The sequence below is a fragment of the Salmo salar genome, chromosome ssa08 (assembly GCF_905237065.1).
Source record: "Salmo salar chromosome ssa08, Ssal_v3.1, whole genome shotgun sequence".
NCBI lineage: Eukaryota > Metazoa > Chordata > Actinopteri > Salmoniformes > Salmonidae > Salmo > Salmo salar.
Genome location: NC_059449.1, coordinates 15,351,045 through 15,368,092, shown reverse-complemented (window position 1 = coordinate 15,368,092; position 17,048 = coordinate 15,351,045). Strand labels below are relative to the sequence as shown.

Here is a 17,048-nt window from a genome sequence, read left to right as displayed (position 1 = left end):
AACCCATGTTGCATCTGATGGCCTTTCTCTCTCAGACACTCTCTCTTTCTCTCACATGTCAGAGACAGAGACTGAGATAGAGTTAACCTTTATATTTTGATAAATTGCCCCAAACCAGACCCTACTTATCATTTGAGCTTACTTATCACAATCTCTTTTGCGCAATATAATGATGGAACTGTCTGGTAGCTATGAGTTTGAGTCAGGTGTTATTGTACTCAGATGGGTAATTATAACATGCTAATACACATCTGTTCCAGCCAGACACCTGGATAAAAAAATCGAAATGTGCAGAAATGTGTGTATTTTATCTATATATACACGATTATTTTCAAAACATTCACATTAATTAAAAGACAGATACGTAAAGAAACAAATAAGGTATCAAACATGCCCTTTTTCCATGCAAAAAAAATGCACAAATCAAAAATCACACACATACACGCACACGTGTCAGAGAGAGAGCGAGTGTGAGATAGAACTTACCTTTTTATTTAGACAAATTGCCCCAGACCAGACCCTACTTATCACAATCTCTTTTGCACAATATAATGATGGAAATGTCTGGTAGCTATGAGTTTGAGTCAGGTGTTGTTGTACTCTGAGGGTAATTATAACATGCCAATACACATCTGTTCCAGCCAGACACCTGGATAAAAAATCTAAATGTGCAGAAATAAAGTAATTATGGAGGGCGCTGAGACTAACAGATCCACTCCTTGTCTTAAAAGGCCTCTGCACAGATCTCAGCATGTTCCTTTGACAATGGAAGTCAAACTAACAGAAGCAGTGATTTTCTCTCTCCTTACTCTCCAGGTATTCTCTGCAGGTAAGTATTTTTTTTTTGACAAATCTTCTAATTTCTGGGGATTTAAATATCTAACATGAAATATCAGAGATCTTCTCTTCAAAATGCTATGATGACGTAGTGTCATGTACTTTTACAGGAAATGGAGTGAAAATATATATGTTTCAAAATATTACAGAGTTTTTGCCATTTGAAATGATAGTGATGATCAGGACATTCAGGGGCGATTTCAGATTAAGCCTAGCCCTGGACTAAAAAGCACCTTCTATGGAGATTTTCCATTTAGAATTATTTTTAGTCCAGAACTAAAATGAATCTGTGTTAGCATCACTTTCACAATGTATTGAATGTCATCCAGAGAGGAATGATGAGGCTCCCACTTCCTGGCCCGATCAAGGGGCAATTCCCACGGGAGACTACCTGGAGAAGGGGAGAGGAAAGGTGCACAAATTTGACAGACAAGGTGAGTCAAAAAAATCAATACATTCAGACTAGCCTGGAATCCAAACTGAATATTGATCAGTATAACTATTGTTTCAGTGACATGGTGTGATATTCAGCTTGGATCCCAGGCTAAAGACTACTGAGTAAACATGATTGATCTCTTATGTCGATCTTCAGTGGCATTTATATAATTTATATTATTGACAACAAAAACAACTTTCTCACTTATGTTTCTTTTCACAGAGGATCATTCTGGCCAATCTGAACATGATGTTATTCACACACTGCTGAGCACAAACGATGCAACTGAGATAGACATCAACCGTGACGAGTCTCCATGTAAGCTCATATCAGTCATGGACAACCTCCCAACCCCTCAGATTCAGACTCAACCAACCCCGACCACAGTTACCACCAACAGCCCACAACTGGACAATAACAAAAACAAGGGAAAAGCAAAGGGAGCTCAACGTCAGGTTCCAGTTGTCCCATACCTACCCATCAGGCCTGGTGCCCCCAACATAAATGGCTTCCCTCCTGCACCATCAATGTTCTTTGTCCCTCAGAGAGCTGCAGCGCGCCATCCCCACCCCATGAGCTGGTTTCCAAGAGGTTATGGCAGTGTGCCCAACTACCTCATGCCCCCCTCTGTAATCTCAGCCTATGTCCGGGCTTTGCATGGAGGTTCATCTGAAGAGAATTCTCTGAGTGACTGAAGTATTGGGTTCCTAAGACCATTTATAAATAGAATGGGGGGGTGTCCGTTCTATAGATTCTATTTCTATGGCTGAGAGTTTCTGGTGCCATTACTGTCCATTACTGTCCCAGACAAGAGATCGGTAGAGGCTGATATGATCAGTGCCATTGTGTGCTGAATCTGCTATGCGGAAGTGTTGATAAGCATCATGTTTTTATTTTTTAATCACTCGCAGCATCATGCGTATATGCTTACATGACTAAAATAAACCAGTTCCTTTTCATAAACAGTCCTAGTTGTTTTGGAGTGCAGTGCTCAACCATTTAATTACACTAAATTAATACGTTTAAAATGTTACCTTCAGAATCACGATGCTTGCACAATACAAATTACACACTGCATTGCAAAGAAAGCCAGTTTGGACAAGTGCAACTTTAAATCAAGCCAGAATGAACAATGATTAATGGATTCATTATCTGAGAGTTTCATGCCTGTGTCACAAATACGCAGACCTGTGTGGTCAACCTCGCCTGCCTTTGAGATCAACACAAGACAGTTACCACGGGAGCTGGAACGAGGTGGTGTTCATTATGCACCAAACTGAAGGAGACAAAAAAGGGACTGAAACAGGAAGGGACTGCCAATAAGAAACGTTCCTTTCATTAGAAATCAGAAGTGTGGTTAAGGTTAGGTTTGAAATAACATTTTAAGAAGAGAAATTGTAGAAACAGGCGGGGTTTAGCAAGAATTATGACTGTGGTAACTACACACTGAACAAAAATATAAATGCAACATGCAACAATTTCAAAGTTACATTTCATATAAGGAAATCAGTAAACTCAAACAAATTAATTAGGCCTAACCAATGGATTTCACGACTGGGCGGGGCACAGCTATGGGTGGGCCTGGGAGGGCATAGGCCCACCCACTGGGGAGCCAGGTGAAGAAGCCGGATGTGGAGGTTCTGGGCTGGCGTGGATACACGTGGTCTGTGGTTGTGAGACCAGTTGGGCATACTGCCAAATTCTCTAAAACATTGGAGGCGGCTTATGGTAAAGAAATTAACATTCAATTATCTGGCAACAGCTCTGGTGGACATTCCTGCAGTCAGAATGTCAATTGTACACTCCCTCAAAACTTGAGACATCTGTGGCAATATGTTGAGTAAAAAAACTGCACAATTTAGAGTGGCCTTTTATTGTCCCCAGCAAAAGGTGCACCTGTGTAATGACTAAGCTGTTTAATCAGCTTCTTGATATGCCACACCTGTCAAGTGAATTGAGAAACGCTCACTAACAGGAATGTAAAGACATTTGTGTACAACATTTGAGAGAAATAAGCTTTTTGTGCACATGGAACATTTCTGGGATCTTTTACTTCAGCTCATGAAATGTGGGACCAACAGTTTACATGTTGAGTTCATATTTCAGTTTTTTTTATAGTTGAGACCCACATTACTTCTGGCTTTGTTAATATTCTCAAGTAGGATCCAACATCTTGGGGCATTTCCAACTTTTGTCTTTTATGACATTTGGTTGACTGCTGTGCCCCTTAAAACATGACAACCGTGATGACTGGTGCAGATATCAGTAGTTTATTGTATGTTAAGTCCAAACACATTCAAAATGGAAAACTAAAACAAATTTGCTCCATCTGCAACACATTTTTTTGTTTCTACTAGCAAACAAGTAGAAGGTAAACACAGTAAATTAAGATGGCAACCAACTGACTGCTTAGCGTACCACACTTGCTAAAGCCAGGAAGGAAATCCTATTCCACTGAAAAGAGGACTGGAATGATATACATTTAAATCCACTCTACAGCATTTTTCAACAGTGGAAAAAGTTTACAGCCTTTGCTTTAGGGGGTCCTTTGAAACTTGGGGGTAGAGATGGGGGTTTTCACTGAAATTTCAGAGCAAAAAAAATTAAAGTACAAATCTGCTCCCAATAAACATTTTAACACCACTGAGTTTTAAAGCACTGACATCAGAAAACTAGCCAGAAAGCATGATGGCATTCCACTCGACTGACTCTCCTCGCCCTTGTTGCCCATTGCAAAAGTAAAATCGCAGTAAGTGCCCTTTTCTTAGCCATAATATGAAACTCACATGATGAGTATATAGGCAACTGTGAAACTTGTCCATATGTGGAAACATGGGGAGGGGTGTAGCTCTGCAGTGACCAACAATGGGTTCCTGGAGAAAGGGGCTCAATTTCAAAATGGCCTCTTCCCATAACACACACACCAGTGTTCGGCGCGTCGCTCCATTCCAACCAAAAGGTGCATGCATTTCAGGAACCACCAGTGACTGGCTTTTTAAGCTGGCCCACGCCACGAGAAAATGAATTATGAGAGCTATGTCAAAAAGGGGGTAGGATGTAGAAAGTGTTTTTACTGTGACAGATTGTCCCAGAAATAGCGCAATACCACCTGACAAGGAAGACCTCAGTACGACATTTTGGAAAAGGCGCTACATCAGATTTAACTTTCCGTTTCAGTGCAAGAAGACCAGTATAAGAAAAAAAGAAGTGCAAAATATTTGTCATTTCTCCTCCGATTCTATTCCAGGTTGAAACCGAGGTCTTCCCTTTCACACAGTCACAAAAAGAAAACTTCCCATTCCACTGGCAGAGTACTGGAAATCTTATTTTGACTTGCCTTAGTGGAAAAAAAAAATAGAAAAATCGGTACACAGCACATTGAATATCATCAGCATTTAAAAAAATATGAACGCATAAATGGATTAAAAAAAGTGAGTGTCATCCCAGATCAAGTTTGCACTAAGGCTAAACCACACCTAAGACGACCATTTTACAAAAATTGCTGCCAACGAAAAATGTTTGTTGTTGATGAAACAGTCGGATGCCCTTGGATCCAGGGCTTATTCCGTGTGCCACCGTTCGAGACAAAGACCACGCTGCGCCGACTGACCGTACCGATTCAGAACCGTTTAGTAGCCCACGTCTGAGACGTGCAATACAACGGTTTCCTTTAAGAGGGCATTTCATTTTCACTGTCCGTTACAGTTACTAAGCAAACCACTCGTCAATACTGCAGATCCAAACTATCAACTGATCCCATTTGCTTGACTAACCAAGAATCACACACACACCATGACTAGTATGTTCCAATGAGTCCTTTCACATAATAACGCATCTCTGGGACATTTAACATTAAAACTTCAGGCACCTGTTGTCTCTCTAGTCTCTTCAAAACCCCAGAGCAGATACTATAAACAAATGCACAACTTGCAGCACATCATCTTAGGTAGTTGAACAGTACTTATGGGAGAGTGAAATGTGCACCAGAAAAACATTATAATCCTGTGAAGAACACTGCAAATTCTCCTGGCCTCAGTAGGTAGAGTAGTTCAACTGGAGCTGGGAGCGACACCGGACACCCCGACCTCAACTCACTAGTAAGACTGGAAAGATGAAATAGAAGGCACCATCATGCTTTTATAGTCAAGTTGAAAAAAAAAAGAATTAAATCATACAGTGAACTATGATTTTTGCTGTACATTTATTACGTTCCTCCGTACACTTGACGGGGAATGGAGGGAGAGGGAGGGGGGGCAGTTTCACGGTTCTGGCAAGGGTGGGGGGAATGCATGAAGAAAAAAATTAAAAAAAGAAAACTTTGTATCAACAAAGAATAGGGAGCGAGTCTCCACAAACATTATCACCACCACTCTCCTATTGGTCAGCTTGGTTTGTGTCTGTGGACCAGCCTTTTATTTCCCCGTTCGGTGAAGTCCAGGAACTTTCAGCTTTTTATTAAATTCATTTAGGAAAATAATCATTCTGTAGATTGGTTTGTTGTGTCTTGTTGTATTCCTGCAGTAATTGAAGCATAGTTATGGGTTCGCAGATGAAAGATGTGAGAAAAAAAAGTATATTGGTCACAGTAAACAGGCCTGAAGTGGAGGCCTGCCTTGTCACGTCGTTTAGCTTTGAGACAACAGTAGATGTCTCAACCAGCTGCGTTCCCAGGATGTCAATGTAACATGACAAAAGTACCCATTAGTGCATATTGATGAGTGCATTATGCAATTTGTTTTAAGCAGTGTTCTTTGAAAAGGAAAAAAACTAAATGCAAGCCCCCCCATAGCAGGAAATTCACCTCATGCTTTCCCAACAGTAACAGGCAGAGAACTCCCACATATAAAATGTGCATTAAGAGGGGTTTCATGACGTAGCGCCCCGGTAAGTCGAGGCATAATAATCTCTATTCCAAATGATGGGCTGTATTATCGTAGGTAAAAGTCTATCAGTCCCTCCTCCTATAACGTTGCAGATTACTCCTGGTTGCTTTTCCTCAAATTTACAAATTAATGTTTGTGAATTCTTGACAACACTGGAAAAGGACGCTCAGCTCACAGCTAAGTAAAGCGAAAATGCAAATATTACGTTTGCTCATTTTTGTCTGTCACATCAAAGAAGAAATAGTTGACAGGCTGTGTCACATTCCAAAGCCAAAAATACTTTTTTTACCGAAACGAAAATAAACAAACAAAAGTATATACGTTTATACATGTAGATTTTTTCGTTAACGAGAACGGTAGAAGATGAAGAACGTGGTACTACTTCCGAACTGCAGGTGGCACTATCAGCGGCGCTGGGTGGTGAAGCGGCCCTCGGCGGTTCCTCCTGCTCCTCTTCCAGAGCCCAGGCCGGGCTTGGGAGCACCCATGCCGCCCCTGGGTGGGGGGCCCCTGCCGTCACGCATATTCCCGCTGCCGGCCACCATGCCTCCTCGCGGGCCGCCGGGGCCCCTGTCGCCGCGTCTCCCCATGTCTCTGCGGTCGTCTCCTCCGCCACGGACCTCCCGCTCACGTACCGCCCTGGTCTTCTTCTCCTCTACGTTCAGACGCACCTCGCCGCGGAACATGATGGGCTACAGGACAGAGGGGACCATTAATACAGGACTGGCAGGTGATAGGGGACCTTAAGAAAATACCCTTTTCACAATCCTTCTCATTCACTGGTTTGCACACCATAAAACCCTATTGTTGCATCTTAGGTTGTATCGATTGTTTGTGGTTTTCCTGCATAGAAAAGTCTTGGGCAGGCCACCTAAGTGTTTTCGGGCCACCTATGTCCAAATAGCTAAAACAGGAGCCCCCAATATATTATCTTTTAATTCTTCGATCCTTGACAACCAACAATAAAAAGAGTCAAGGAGAATCAAATTCCAAAATGATACATTCAGGAGTATTTTTGTCAGAGCATGGGAACCCCATTGATTTTGTTAGAATGTTTGAGACTCAGATAGCATAAGCCAAGCTGAATGTTGTCTCTGCGGACAACGGGAGGGCCTCACATTTCCAGTCAGCACCCCCCCCCCCCAGCACCATTTTGATCCAGTAAAACCTTGAATACTCAGTCTCCTATAGCTGAGATTCAAACAAAGGGAAAACGGGCTACATATTTGGGGATTAGGATACTGTGCAGAAAACCCATTAGGTAGTGATTTAAAACATCAAGCCGTGTGCCACCAAAACACCAGTGTGAATGAGGGGGATAATGAACTCAGTACTTGCCCCCCATACCTTCGCCCCCAGGATTCTCTGGACAGGGTCAGAGTCGTCGAAGACCACAAATCCAAAGTTTGGCAGCTTTCCTCCGACTCCCTTGGTGTTGATCCTCAGCTCCACTACATTGCCAAAAGCTGAAGGAAGACATTTTAGTTTTCCCATTGCAAATACAGAAAATCATAACCTGTCCTCCTGCTACGTCATCTGGAGTTTAACTCGTTAGTCACACCTTACCAAAAGGATCGAAGATGTAAACTGTTCCAAACGCACACAATTCTATTGATTTAATTGCCATTGATAACCAGAAAATGGCATGGCTAAATAACCATTCATGTGTACGAGTGCTTACTCATGAAGAAGTCCTTGAGCTCTGCCTCGTCAATGTCATGAGGGAGGTTGCCCACAAAGAGCTGGTGGCTGTCTGGGTACCGGATGATCCTTCTGCTGTCCATCTCACCAGGGTCCGCCTCGCCCCGACCTGCAGTCAGGAGAAGTCATTAGGTACCATCTGCACCGTCACTCTGTACCAACACTGAAGAGAGCCCGTTTAGTACAAAGTCACAGCTTTATTACCTTTGTTGACAAAACTGAAGTGGGGTTTCCCGGTTTGTGATTCTGAAGGTGCAACACCATCTAAGTGACAGAGACGTGCACACATTGACCCAGGTGTAAATAATAAAGACTAGAACAGAAGTGTGAGCACCCGTGACTTTGGTGACATGTTGAGAACTAAGCAGACCTAAAACCAAGAGCATATTGCACGTATAGAAAAACACATTGCCATTAGGTCCCACTGGTCTTACCAGGTCTGGATGCTCGCTGTACGAAGGCTGGTCTGTCGCGGGGGCGCTGGTCCCGGGGTCCCCGGAGAGGGGCCGTCTGGCTCTCAGGTTTGGTCTCCGCTCTGGGCTGTAAAGGAACGCGACACACAGAGGAGATGAGACCTACTTGACCACAGACAACACTCAGCCCAGACACACACAAGACACGGGGGGGAGGGGTTACCTGTGAGCTTGGTGCTTTAACAACATGGGGGGGGATTCCAGAGGAGGGTCCTGTACCGCTAGGAGGCAGGTTTTTACTGGTCACCGAGGCCCAGGAGAAGGTCTGCCAGGAATTCAGTCAGAATTCAACCGTGCCAATCAGTAGAACACAGTACAATATACTTTCCTCGTACAATATGATTTTGAAAGGCAGACATCTTCACAGTAATCAGTGCTACTTCTGAAATGGCACCCTATTCCTTCTATAGTGAACTTTTGTCCAGCGATCTATAGAGAAAAGCAGTGGGATTTCAGATGCAACCTGCATGTTATTGTGATGTTATAATGGTCATAGCACTGTTGTATCAGGAGAGTGGACCAACCTTGGGGGCCTCCTGGGTGCTGGGTGGGGACTCTATGGGGACCGGGGAGGGGGCTTTCTCCTCCAGCTCCTCCATCACCTTCTCCTCCACGTCGGGCTTCAGCTCCTCTACCTCGGGCTCCGGTTCAGGCTCGGGCTCAGGCTCTGGAGCCGGCTCCTCCATGGGCTCCTCAACACCATTGCTAAATGAAGCAGAAATCAGTCAAGTTTACAGCTGTTCGCCTAGATGTATCCGAGTTTATAATAAGGTACAAGCTCAATATGACTGGATTCGGTCACATTTCTTCTTGACACAAATATGATGCAACTGTACACTCACTGGCCAGTTTATTTGGTACCCCACCCCGTTCACGAAAATGGACTGCTCCAACAAACAGTGAGTCATGTGGCCTGCTAGATAAAGCAGGCAGACAGGCATCCAGTTACTGTTCCGATTGAATGGGCAAAACGAGTGACTTAAGACTGCGCGTGGTATGATCAAGTATCTCAGAAACGGCCACCCTGCTGGGATTTTCCCACACGACAATGTCTAGAGTAAACCAAGAATGGTGCGACAGACAGAAGAAAAAAAACAAACATCTAGTCAGCGGCAGTCCTGTGGGCGAAAACAGCTAGTTGATGAGAGAGGTAGAATGAGAATGGAAAGAATCGTGCACGCTAACAGGCAGGCCACAATTAGATCAATAACGGCGCAGTACAACAGTGGTGTGCAGAACGGCATCTCGTTGATCCTTGTCACAGATGGGCTATTGCAGCAGACAACCACACCGGGTTCCACACCTATCAGGTAAAAACAAAATGGGCTCGTGGGCACCAAGATTTTGACACTCCTTGATTGTCCAACAGCACCTGGAGCATGACATCGAGTTCAATTTACTTGAGTGGCCTGCGCAGTCCCCAGACCTCAACCCAATAGACCATCTGGAATGTGCTAGACGGCAGTACATTCATGCTGCGAACAATCCACAGCAACTGCGCGATGCCATCGCCGTCAGCATGGACCAACATCCCTGTGGAACGTTTCCGATACCTTGTAGAACGCCCCGAACAATTGAGGCTGTTCTGGAGGCAAAGAGCGGATCCGACCCAGTACTAGATGGGTGTACCAAATAAACTGTCCGGTGAGTGTACATAGCAACTGTATGCCATGTTAACTTTTTTTTATTTTTTATGCAGTGCACTTCCTGTACGTAAACTCAATTTCTCTAAAACAGATCATTAAGTACATCTAGTCGCCATTGATCTAAACATCATTGTCAAACTGGCATGGTGGTCTCCATGGCATAGACTTACATGACAGGGTGAGGCTCGTAGTAAGTAGTGCTGTTAGGACTGTCCTGGAGTGGCTCTGGGGACGGCTGTCTCTCCTCCTGCTCCTCCTCAACCTCCTCTTCAGATTCTGAGGTATCATCGATTAACAAAACAAAGTTTACAAAACATAAACAACTTGACATGCAAATTCAATATTGAAGATAATTTAACTTAACAAAATGCAGAATTTCTTACCCTCATCAAGTTCAGCCTCAGAGTCGCCGAAAACCTCATCCTCATAGCGGAAGATGTCGTTGTGTACGTAGAACTTGTTTGCCACGGAACCCTGTGGAATTAGCCAGACAACAAGCTATTATCATTTGTGCTGCACTAGCTGACGAAATTGTGCTTTCCCCTCATAGTTGAGGCACTTCATAATCTAAAAAAAAAAAAAAAGTGCAGTTTGTTTCAAAACATTTTATGCCCACTGAAAACGAGTGAATCAGGGAGGTACTTCCTGAACATTGAGCCCTACTGAACACAACGCAGGTAGTCGCTCCACTTCAATTCATTCTACCATTTCGTGACTGCTGAACACAATCCAAAATTCCCAGTAAGTGACAATTAAAATATGACAACTACCCAATGCTTAGTTAAGTGTGTGCAGTGAGCCCCGCCCTTCAGCCTACCGTACTACGCACCTCTGGAGCGAGCACAAAAGTCTGCATGAACTTCCTCATCGGCTGGCCGTTGTTGGAGAGCTCACCCAGCACTTGGACCACAACGCCGTCAGTCAGAGTGGCATGGGCGTCCACGTGTCTGATCTTCGTGTGGCATTCTTGGAACTGCAGGGACAGGACCTTCTTGTGGATTTCCTGGTTAGGGTGAAGGAAGTACAGTTAGAAGTAAATCACAAGGCCAGGAGTGGTTTATAATAGAATCAAATTTCCTGCATTATTACATCACAGCACTTGGAAGGTTTGTAAAAAACATTTTAAAATCGAAATTATTTGAGATTTGCATGAAAAGCATCCCGAGTGAAGACTCTTGACTGTGCTATGTTTTTCAAAACAGGTAGTTTCTGGATCTTTAGGTTATTGACACTTACCGCTTGGCCATACACCGCTTCTGCAAGCTTCCCGTTGGAGTCGAGTCCGCCATGAACATAGGAGGAGTTCCTTCCATAGAACCTGTCATGACAAAGCAGAGACATTTGAAGTCCTGCTGGCACAAGTCTACATACAGCAATGGAAGGTTATCACATACTGTGGGCTATTCAATCTAGACAAATCGGTCAGTACCTGTGCAGGAAATCAGGTGCTTTGTTTAAGAGTGTGTAATACTGCCTCACAAACTCCCGCCCTACAAGCAGGGGACTTGGCTTCTCCATCACCATTTCTTTGGTAATCAATATCAAGTGCTGAAACAGAACATTAACAAAACATATGTTAATCTTGATATGAAGTAATACTTTGAAGTGACCTAAGAACATGCAGGTCAGCATTGCAGAAGGAAAATGAAGCCATGACAACTAATTCTTATTGGACATAATTGAGGCAACATGTACAATATCAACCCTTAATACCAGAATGAGACCAATGGAAAACTTAGCAACTTATGAATCGTTCTTGAATGTTATTTGCATGCAAATTTGAGCTAATAGAAAATTGTGTACAGAAACTGGTTATTAAGACGTCGCTTTCTAGTTTTGAAATTAGTTGAGAATATGAATACAAAGTCAACTCATTTTTAAACGACAATGCACCAAGTTGTTCGTGTTCACATTTTAAACTGATACATATTTATCGTTGCTAGTTGGCTAGCTAACTACCTACTTTGTTAGCACACACTAGCGTGCAACTGCGCCATCATGTTTATCCACCCGGACACAAAAGAGGGGTACAAAGCATAGGTCGACTTCAACGAGACGTTCTCGGAAGAGTTGAGAGATTGTCTGAACATATGTTACTAATCAAATGAACAAATTAGGTTCATGTTAAATTAATTTGTTTGATAGTAGCCAGGCCTATTGTGACGGAAACTGCGGAAGGCCTCCCACGACCTGGTACAGCCTCTGTCGTAGCTGGATGTCTATTTTTGTGTGGCATCGTCGAATCATTTCCCTGGCCTTGATACCAGACATAAAATGTTGCTAGGAATAGTAGACTAACTCCAAATGCTTTGAAAGAGGCCTCGTCTTATTTGGAAGTGTATTTAGCAAACTAGTTAGGGCAGCATACTTGTAAGGTAAACGAGGATTAGCTAGCTAACGCTGGCTTCCTACAACTAGGTTGGGAAAGTAGCTAGTTTGCTAGGCTAAATTGGGGAAACTCGCTAGCTAGCTTCTAGTTAACCAACACGTTAACACTGCGTGCATTGATAAATAACATTACCCCCAATATTCTAATGTGATGTAAGTATACATTTCTATCAACAAAAAGCACAGTTAAGCCCGTACCGGTTGCTAATTAAATGATAGTGAAACTGGTACATTAGTTACGTTAGGCAGCTAATGGCGCTAAACTAGATTTGTGGCGTCGTTGCTTTTTCTCAAGCTACCTTCTCTGACAACTTTGTTTACCCCGATCAGTTCCTTCGTGTATTAATATGCATCAACACTTTAATGATGTAAAGTCATGTGGCTCAATTTCAGGAATAAGAAACGTTGAACAGCTAGCAACAATCACTTTGTAACTAGCCAAGACACATTGGTCTATTCTGACCGGCTAACACGCTCATGCAAGTGCCTAAATCCTGGCACCGGCAGGCAGGGTTTTCTTGAACAGAGCTGGTTAGCAAGCAATAGTGTCGACATCAGTGCTCGTGTTAGCATTGTACATAATACAAAGGCCGACTGGCTAGGTATTTTGAGCTATAGCTAGTTACTCAATGAGAAAAATTAAGTTAAATTTGGTCAAATTCGGGGTTTAGCATCACATAACACCATGCCTGTTTATTCCATTTTAGCTCAAAATTGTCGACATGGAATTAATTGAAGACACATACTGTACAGTGAGCCAACAAAGACCTTCACTAACTCAAATGTTAGCTTTTTCCAGAGAACTACAGTAGCTATCCATTAATAAAATGCTATCGTTAGTCAGATTAACGTTAGACAGTTTAGCGATTAAAAAAATGTAACTTACCTTTTGAAATACCTATCTAATTGAACACAGTGATTAAATAACTATGACTATAAACGATTCTGGTCGCCAAAGACTATACTCTGAAATATGAAGAATATTTCAGGTGTAATTTATAATATTTCTCACCCTCTACTGACAGACTTTATGATCTCTGCTGTATCAGAGATTGGAATTTAAAGCGATAGACTTCAAATGTATTGTCTAACCCCTGCAATCTAGGGCAGGGAACCCCCGTGACAGTGGAGTAGCCAATGATATTTTTACACTGGACAACATTAATTGTGACGTGGTTTGGTGTATTTTCCCGCCTGCCTTCCTGCCTAAAAATCCAGACGTTATGACGTCACAACGGGTTTATTTTGTCATAATATAATATTCTTTATATCAGCCAACAGTTAAAAAGAGATTCATTGTGACTTAAAACATATTTACCAAGAAAAGAATATTCATATAGTATGTTCTATACACTACAAAATGTACCAATCTGTAATGCATGAGGCAAAGATATGTTTTATTCCTGACAGACAGCAGATAACTTGAAGGCTACAATTAATACTTTTGAATACAAAAACTGGAGAAAGCCTTGTTTCTGTGGCTCTAGGTTATCATATGCCTGCCAGTATCAGGACACACACCTACAGTGCATTCGGAGAGTATTCAGACCTCTTGACTTTTTCCCCAAAAAATTACGTTACAGCCTTATTCTAAAATTGATTAAAAAAAATGTTTCTTCTTCTCATCAATCTACACACAATACCCCATAATGACAAAGCAAAAACAGGTTTTTACTGAAATATCCCATTTACATAAGCATTCAGACCCTTTACCCAGTACTTTGTTGAAGCACCTTTGGCAGCAATAACAGCCTCAAGTCTTCTTGGGTATGATGCCTCAAGCTTGGCACGTCTGTATTTGGGGAGTTTCTCCCATTCTCCTCTGCAGATCCTCTCAAGCTCTGTCAGGTTGGATGGGGAGCTATTTTCAGGTCTCTCCAGAGACGTTAGATCGGGTTCAAGTCCGGGCTCTGGTTTGGCCACTCAAGGACATTCAGAGACTTGTCCCGAAGCCACTCCTGCATTGCCTTGGCTGTGCGTTTGGGATTGTTGTCCTGTTGGAAGGTGAACCTTCGCCACAGTCTGAGGTCCTGAGCGCTCTGGAGTAGGTTTTCATCAAGGATCTCTTTGTACTTTGCTCTGTTCATCTTTCCCTTGATCCTGACTAGTGGCCGAGTCCCTGCTGCTGAAAAACTTCCCACCATGGTGCCACCACCATGCTTCACCGTAGAGATGGTGCCAGGTTTCCTCCAGACGTGACACTTGGCATTCAGGCCAAAGAGTTCAATCTTGGTTTCATCAGATCAAATAATCTTGTTTCTCATGGTCTGAGAATCCTTTAGGTGCCTTTTGGAGGTTGGAGAAGACCAGCCGGAGCTTGCCGAGGAGTCTAGTTCTGTGCACACACTGTGCAAGTGGCTACGAATGCGGACACGTCAGGGACAATAATAGGCCACCAAAAGCGCTGTCGCACAAAGGCCAGGGCCTGACGGGTGCCCAGGTGGCAGGCAAGCCTGGACAGTGGGCCCACTCCAGGACCGCGGCGCAGACGGCATCAGGAACGAACATCCAGTTATCAGGGGCCGGGGTTCGGCTGGGAACGCTGGACCTCACGGACCTGCTTCCCTATTGACCCGCTGCTGAGTGCCATCGCTTGGCAGTGCATCTGGCTTGACATTCTTGGATCCTGGCTGGTTTGAGAGGGAGAAGTTGAACCATGTGAACAGCAGGGCCCATCTGGCTTGCCTGGAGTTGAGGCACTTGGCGGTGCGGAGATACTCCAGGTTCTTGTGGTCAGTCCACACAATGAACAGATGTTCCGCCCCCTCCAGCCAGTGCCTCCATTCCTCCAATGCCATCTTCACCACGAGAAGCTCACGATTCCCCACATCGTAGTTTCTTTCCGTGGCGTTGAGGCGATAGGAGAAGAAGGTGCAGGGATGTAGCTTGAGGTCAAGGGCAGGATGGGATGGGGGATGGGTGACGGGATGGGTCAGGATGAACCAGGATGGGAGCTGTGGTAAAGCGATGTTTGAGGTCCCAGAACGCCTGGTCAGCAGCTGGAGACTATGTGAACAGAACCTTGGGCGATGTGAGTGCTGACAGGGGGGAAGTTAGGGTGCTGTAACCCCGGATAAAGCGACGATAGAAGTTGGCGAACCCCAGAAAATATTGCAGCTGCACCCTGGACGTAGGCTGAGGCCAATCCATCACTGCTCTCACCTTCCCAGGATTCATCTGGACACTCCCAGCAGAGATGATGTCACCCACAAAATGGATGGTGGAGCGATGGAACTCGCACTTCTCCGCCTTCACAAACAGCTGATTCTCCAGAAGACGTTGAAGGACCTTCCGGACGTGGAGCATGTGTTCTTGAGGGGAGCAGGAGAAGACGAGGATGTCATCAATGTAGATGAAGACGAACCGTTTAAACATGTCGCGGAGAACATCATTCACCAGAGCCTGGAACACAGCAGGGGTGTTGGTGAGGCCAAAGGACATGACCAGATACTCGTAGTGGCTACTGGCCGTGTTGAAGGTGGTCTTCCACTCGTCCCCCTCTCGTGTCCGCACCAGGTAGTTGGCGTTCCGTCGATCCAGCTTGGAAAATACAATGGCCCCCTGGAGCGGCTCGAAAGCCGAGGAGATGAGTGATAGTGGGTAACGGTTCTTAACCATAATGTCATTGAGTCCCCAGTAGTCAATGCACGGGCGCAGGGTCTTATCCTTTTTCTCCACGAAGAAGAACCCCGCGCCGGCGGGAGAGGAAGAGGGACAAATAAATCCAGCAGCTAGGGAGTCCCCAATGTAGGTATCCATAGCCTTGGTCTCCGGTCCTGACAGACAGCACAGATGTCCCCGGGAGGCGTGGAGCTAGGGAGAAGGTCAATCCCGCAGTCATAGGGTCGGTGCGGCGGAAGCGACATGGCCCGGGCCTTGCTGAACACCTCCTGGAGGTCCTGGTACTGCGCTGGAATGGCAGGGAGATCCAGGGCACCTTCTGAGCCCCCAGGAAGACATCCCGGGGCAAGTTGTGCTGACTTCAGGCAATGGCCGTGGCAGAACGGGCTCCAGACCATGATGGCACCAGTAGACCAGTTAATGAGGGGATTGTGTTGTTCCAGCCAGGAGAATCCCAATACCACTGGAATCAGAGGCAACTTGATGAGCAGGAACTGGATAGCCTCGCTGTGGTTTCCTGACACCCGTAGGTTGATGGGAGTGGTGTTTTGGGTGACTCGGCCTATAGAACGACCGTCCAGCGCTCTAACGTCCATGGGAATGGAGAGGGGCTGAGTGGGGATGTTCAGCTGAGTGGGGATGTCCAGCGTAGCGTCCAAAATTCTCTCATCGGCCCCAGAGTCAATGAGAACCCGGAGAGATTTGGTCTGGTCTCCCTAGAGCAGAATGGCATGAAAAGGGGTGCGAGCAGGGGAAGCAGGAACGTTCCTCATATGGCCCACCAGAGTACTTGCTCCTACCGGTGAGTCTGGTTTCTTTAAAGGACAAGAGGACACGAAATGACCAAGAGTCCCGCAATACAGACAACTCTTCGTGTCGATCCTGTATTGCCGTTCCGCTGGCTCTAACACAGCTCTGCCTAGTGGCAAAGACTCAGGAAGCGGTGACTCGGCCCTCTTCAGCAGCCCCCAGGGCAGGTCGGGAAGCCTCAGGTTCTCTCAGTAACGAGACCATTGGGAGCTTCCGGGAATGACTCGGAAGCAAGGTGGGATCCCTGTGCGTG

General features: G+C 44.8%; 2 protein-coding genes across 10 annotated transcripts; one reads left to right on the top strand and one right to left on the bottom strand.

Moving 5' to 3' along the window:
• Positions 1–734: 734 nt before the first annotated feature.
• Positions 735–2,175, top strand: LOC106610279 (uncharacterized). The gene is made up of 3 exons (XM_014209541.2): positions 735–829; positions 1,167–1,271; positions 1,496–2,175. The coding sequence occupies exons 1-3, from the start codon at positions 766–768 to the stop codon at positions 1,966–1,968; spliced, it is 642 nt and encodes a 213-aa protein (XP_014065016.1). The 5' UTR covers positions 735–765; the 3' UTR covers positions 1,969–2,175.
• A 1,352-nt stretch (positions 2,176–3,527) lies between these two features.
• Positions 3,528–16,816, bottom strand: LOC106610282 (ras GTPase-activating protein-binding protein 2). Of its 9 annotated transcripts, none has more exons than XM_014209546.2 (13): positions 13,251–13,522; positions 11,406–11,524; positions 11,213–11,294; positions 10,794–10,979; positions 10,360–10,450; positions 10,147–10,252; positions 8,855–9,035; positions 8,494–8,595; positions 8,292–8,397; positions 8,062–8,121; positions 7,838–7,966; positions 7,495–7,622; positions 3,528–6,848 (listed from the first exon to the last, which is right to left on the bottom strand). In XM_014209546.2, exons 2-13 carry the CDS (start codon positions 11,498–11,500, stop codon positions 6,561–6,563), a joined length of 1,554 nt encoding a protein of 517 aa, XP_014065021.1. In that variant the 5' UTR covers positions 11,501–11,524; positions 13,251–13,522; the 3' UTR covers positions 3,528–6,560. The 9 variants fall into 9 exon arrangements, with proteins under 9 accessions (XP_014065021.1, XP_014065022.1, XP_014065023.1 ...); XM_014209547.2 differs by having other exon boundaries at positions 7,504–7,622; XM_014209548.2 differs by having other exon boundaries at positions 10,806–10,979.
• Positions 16,817–17,048: the final 232 nt, after the last annotated feature.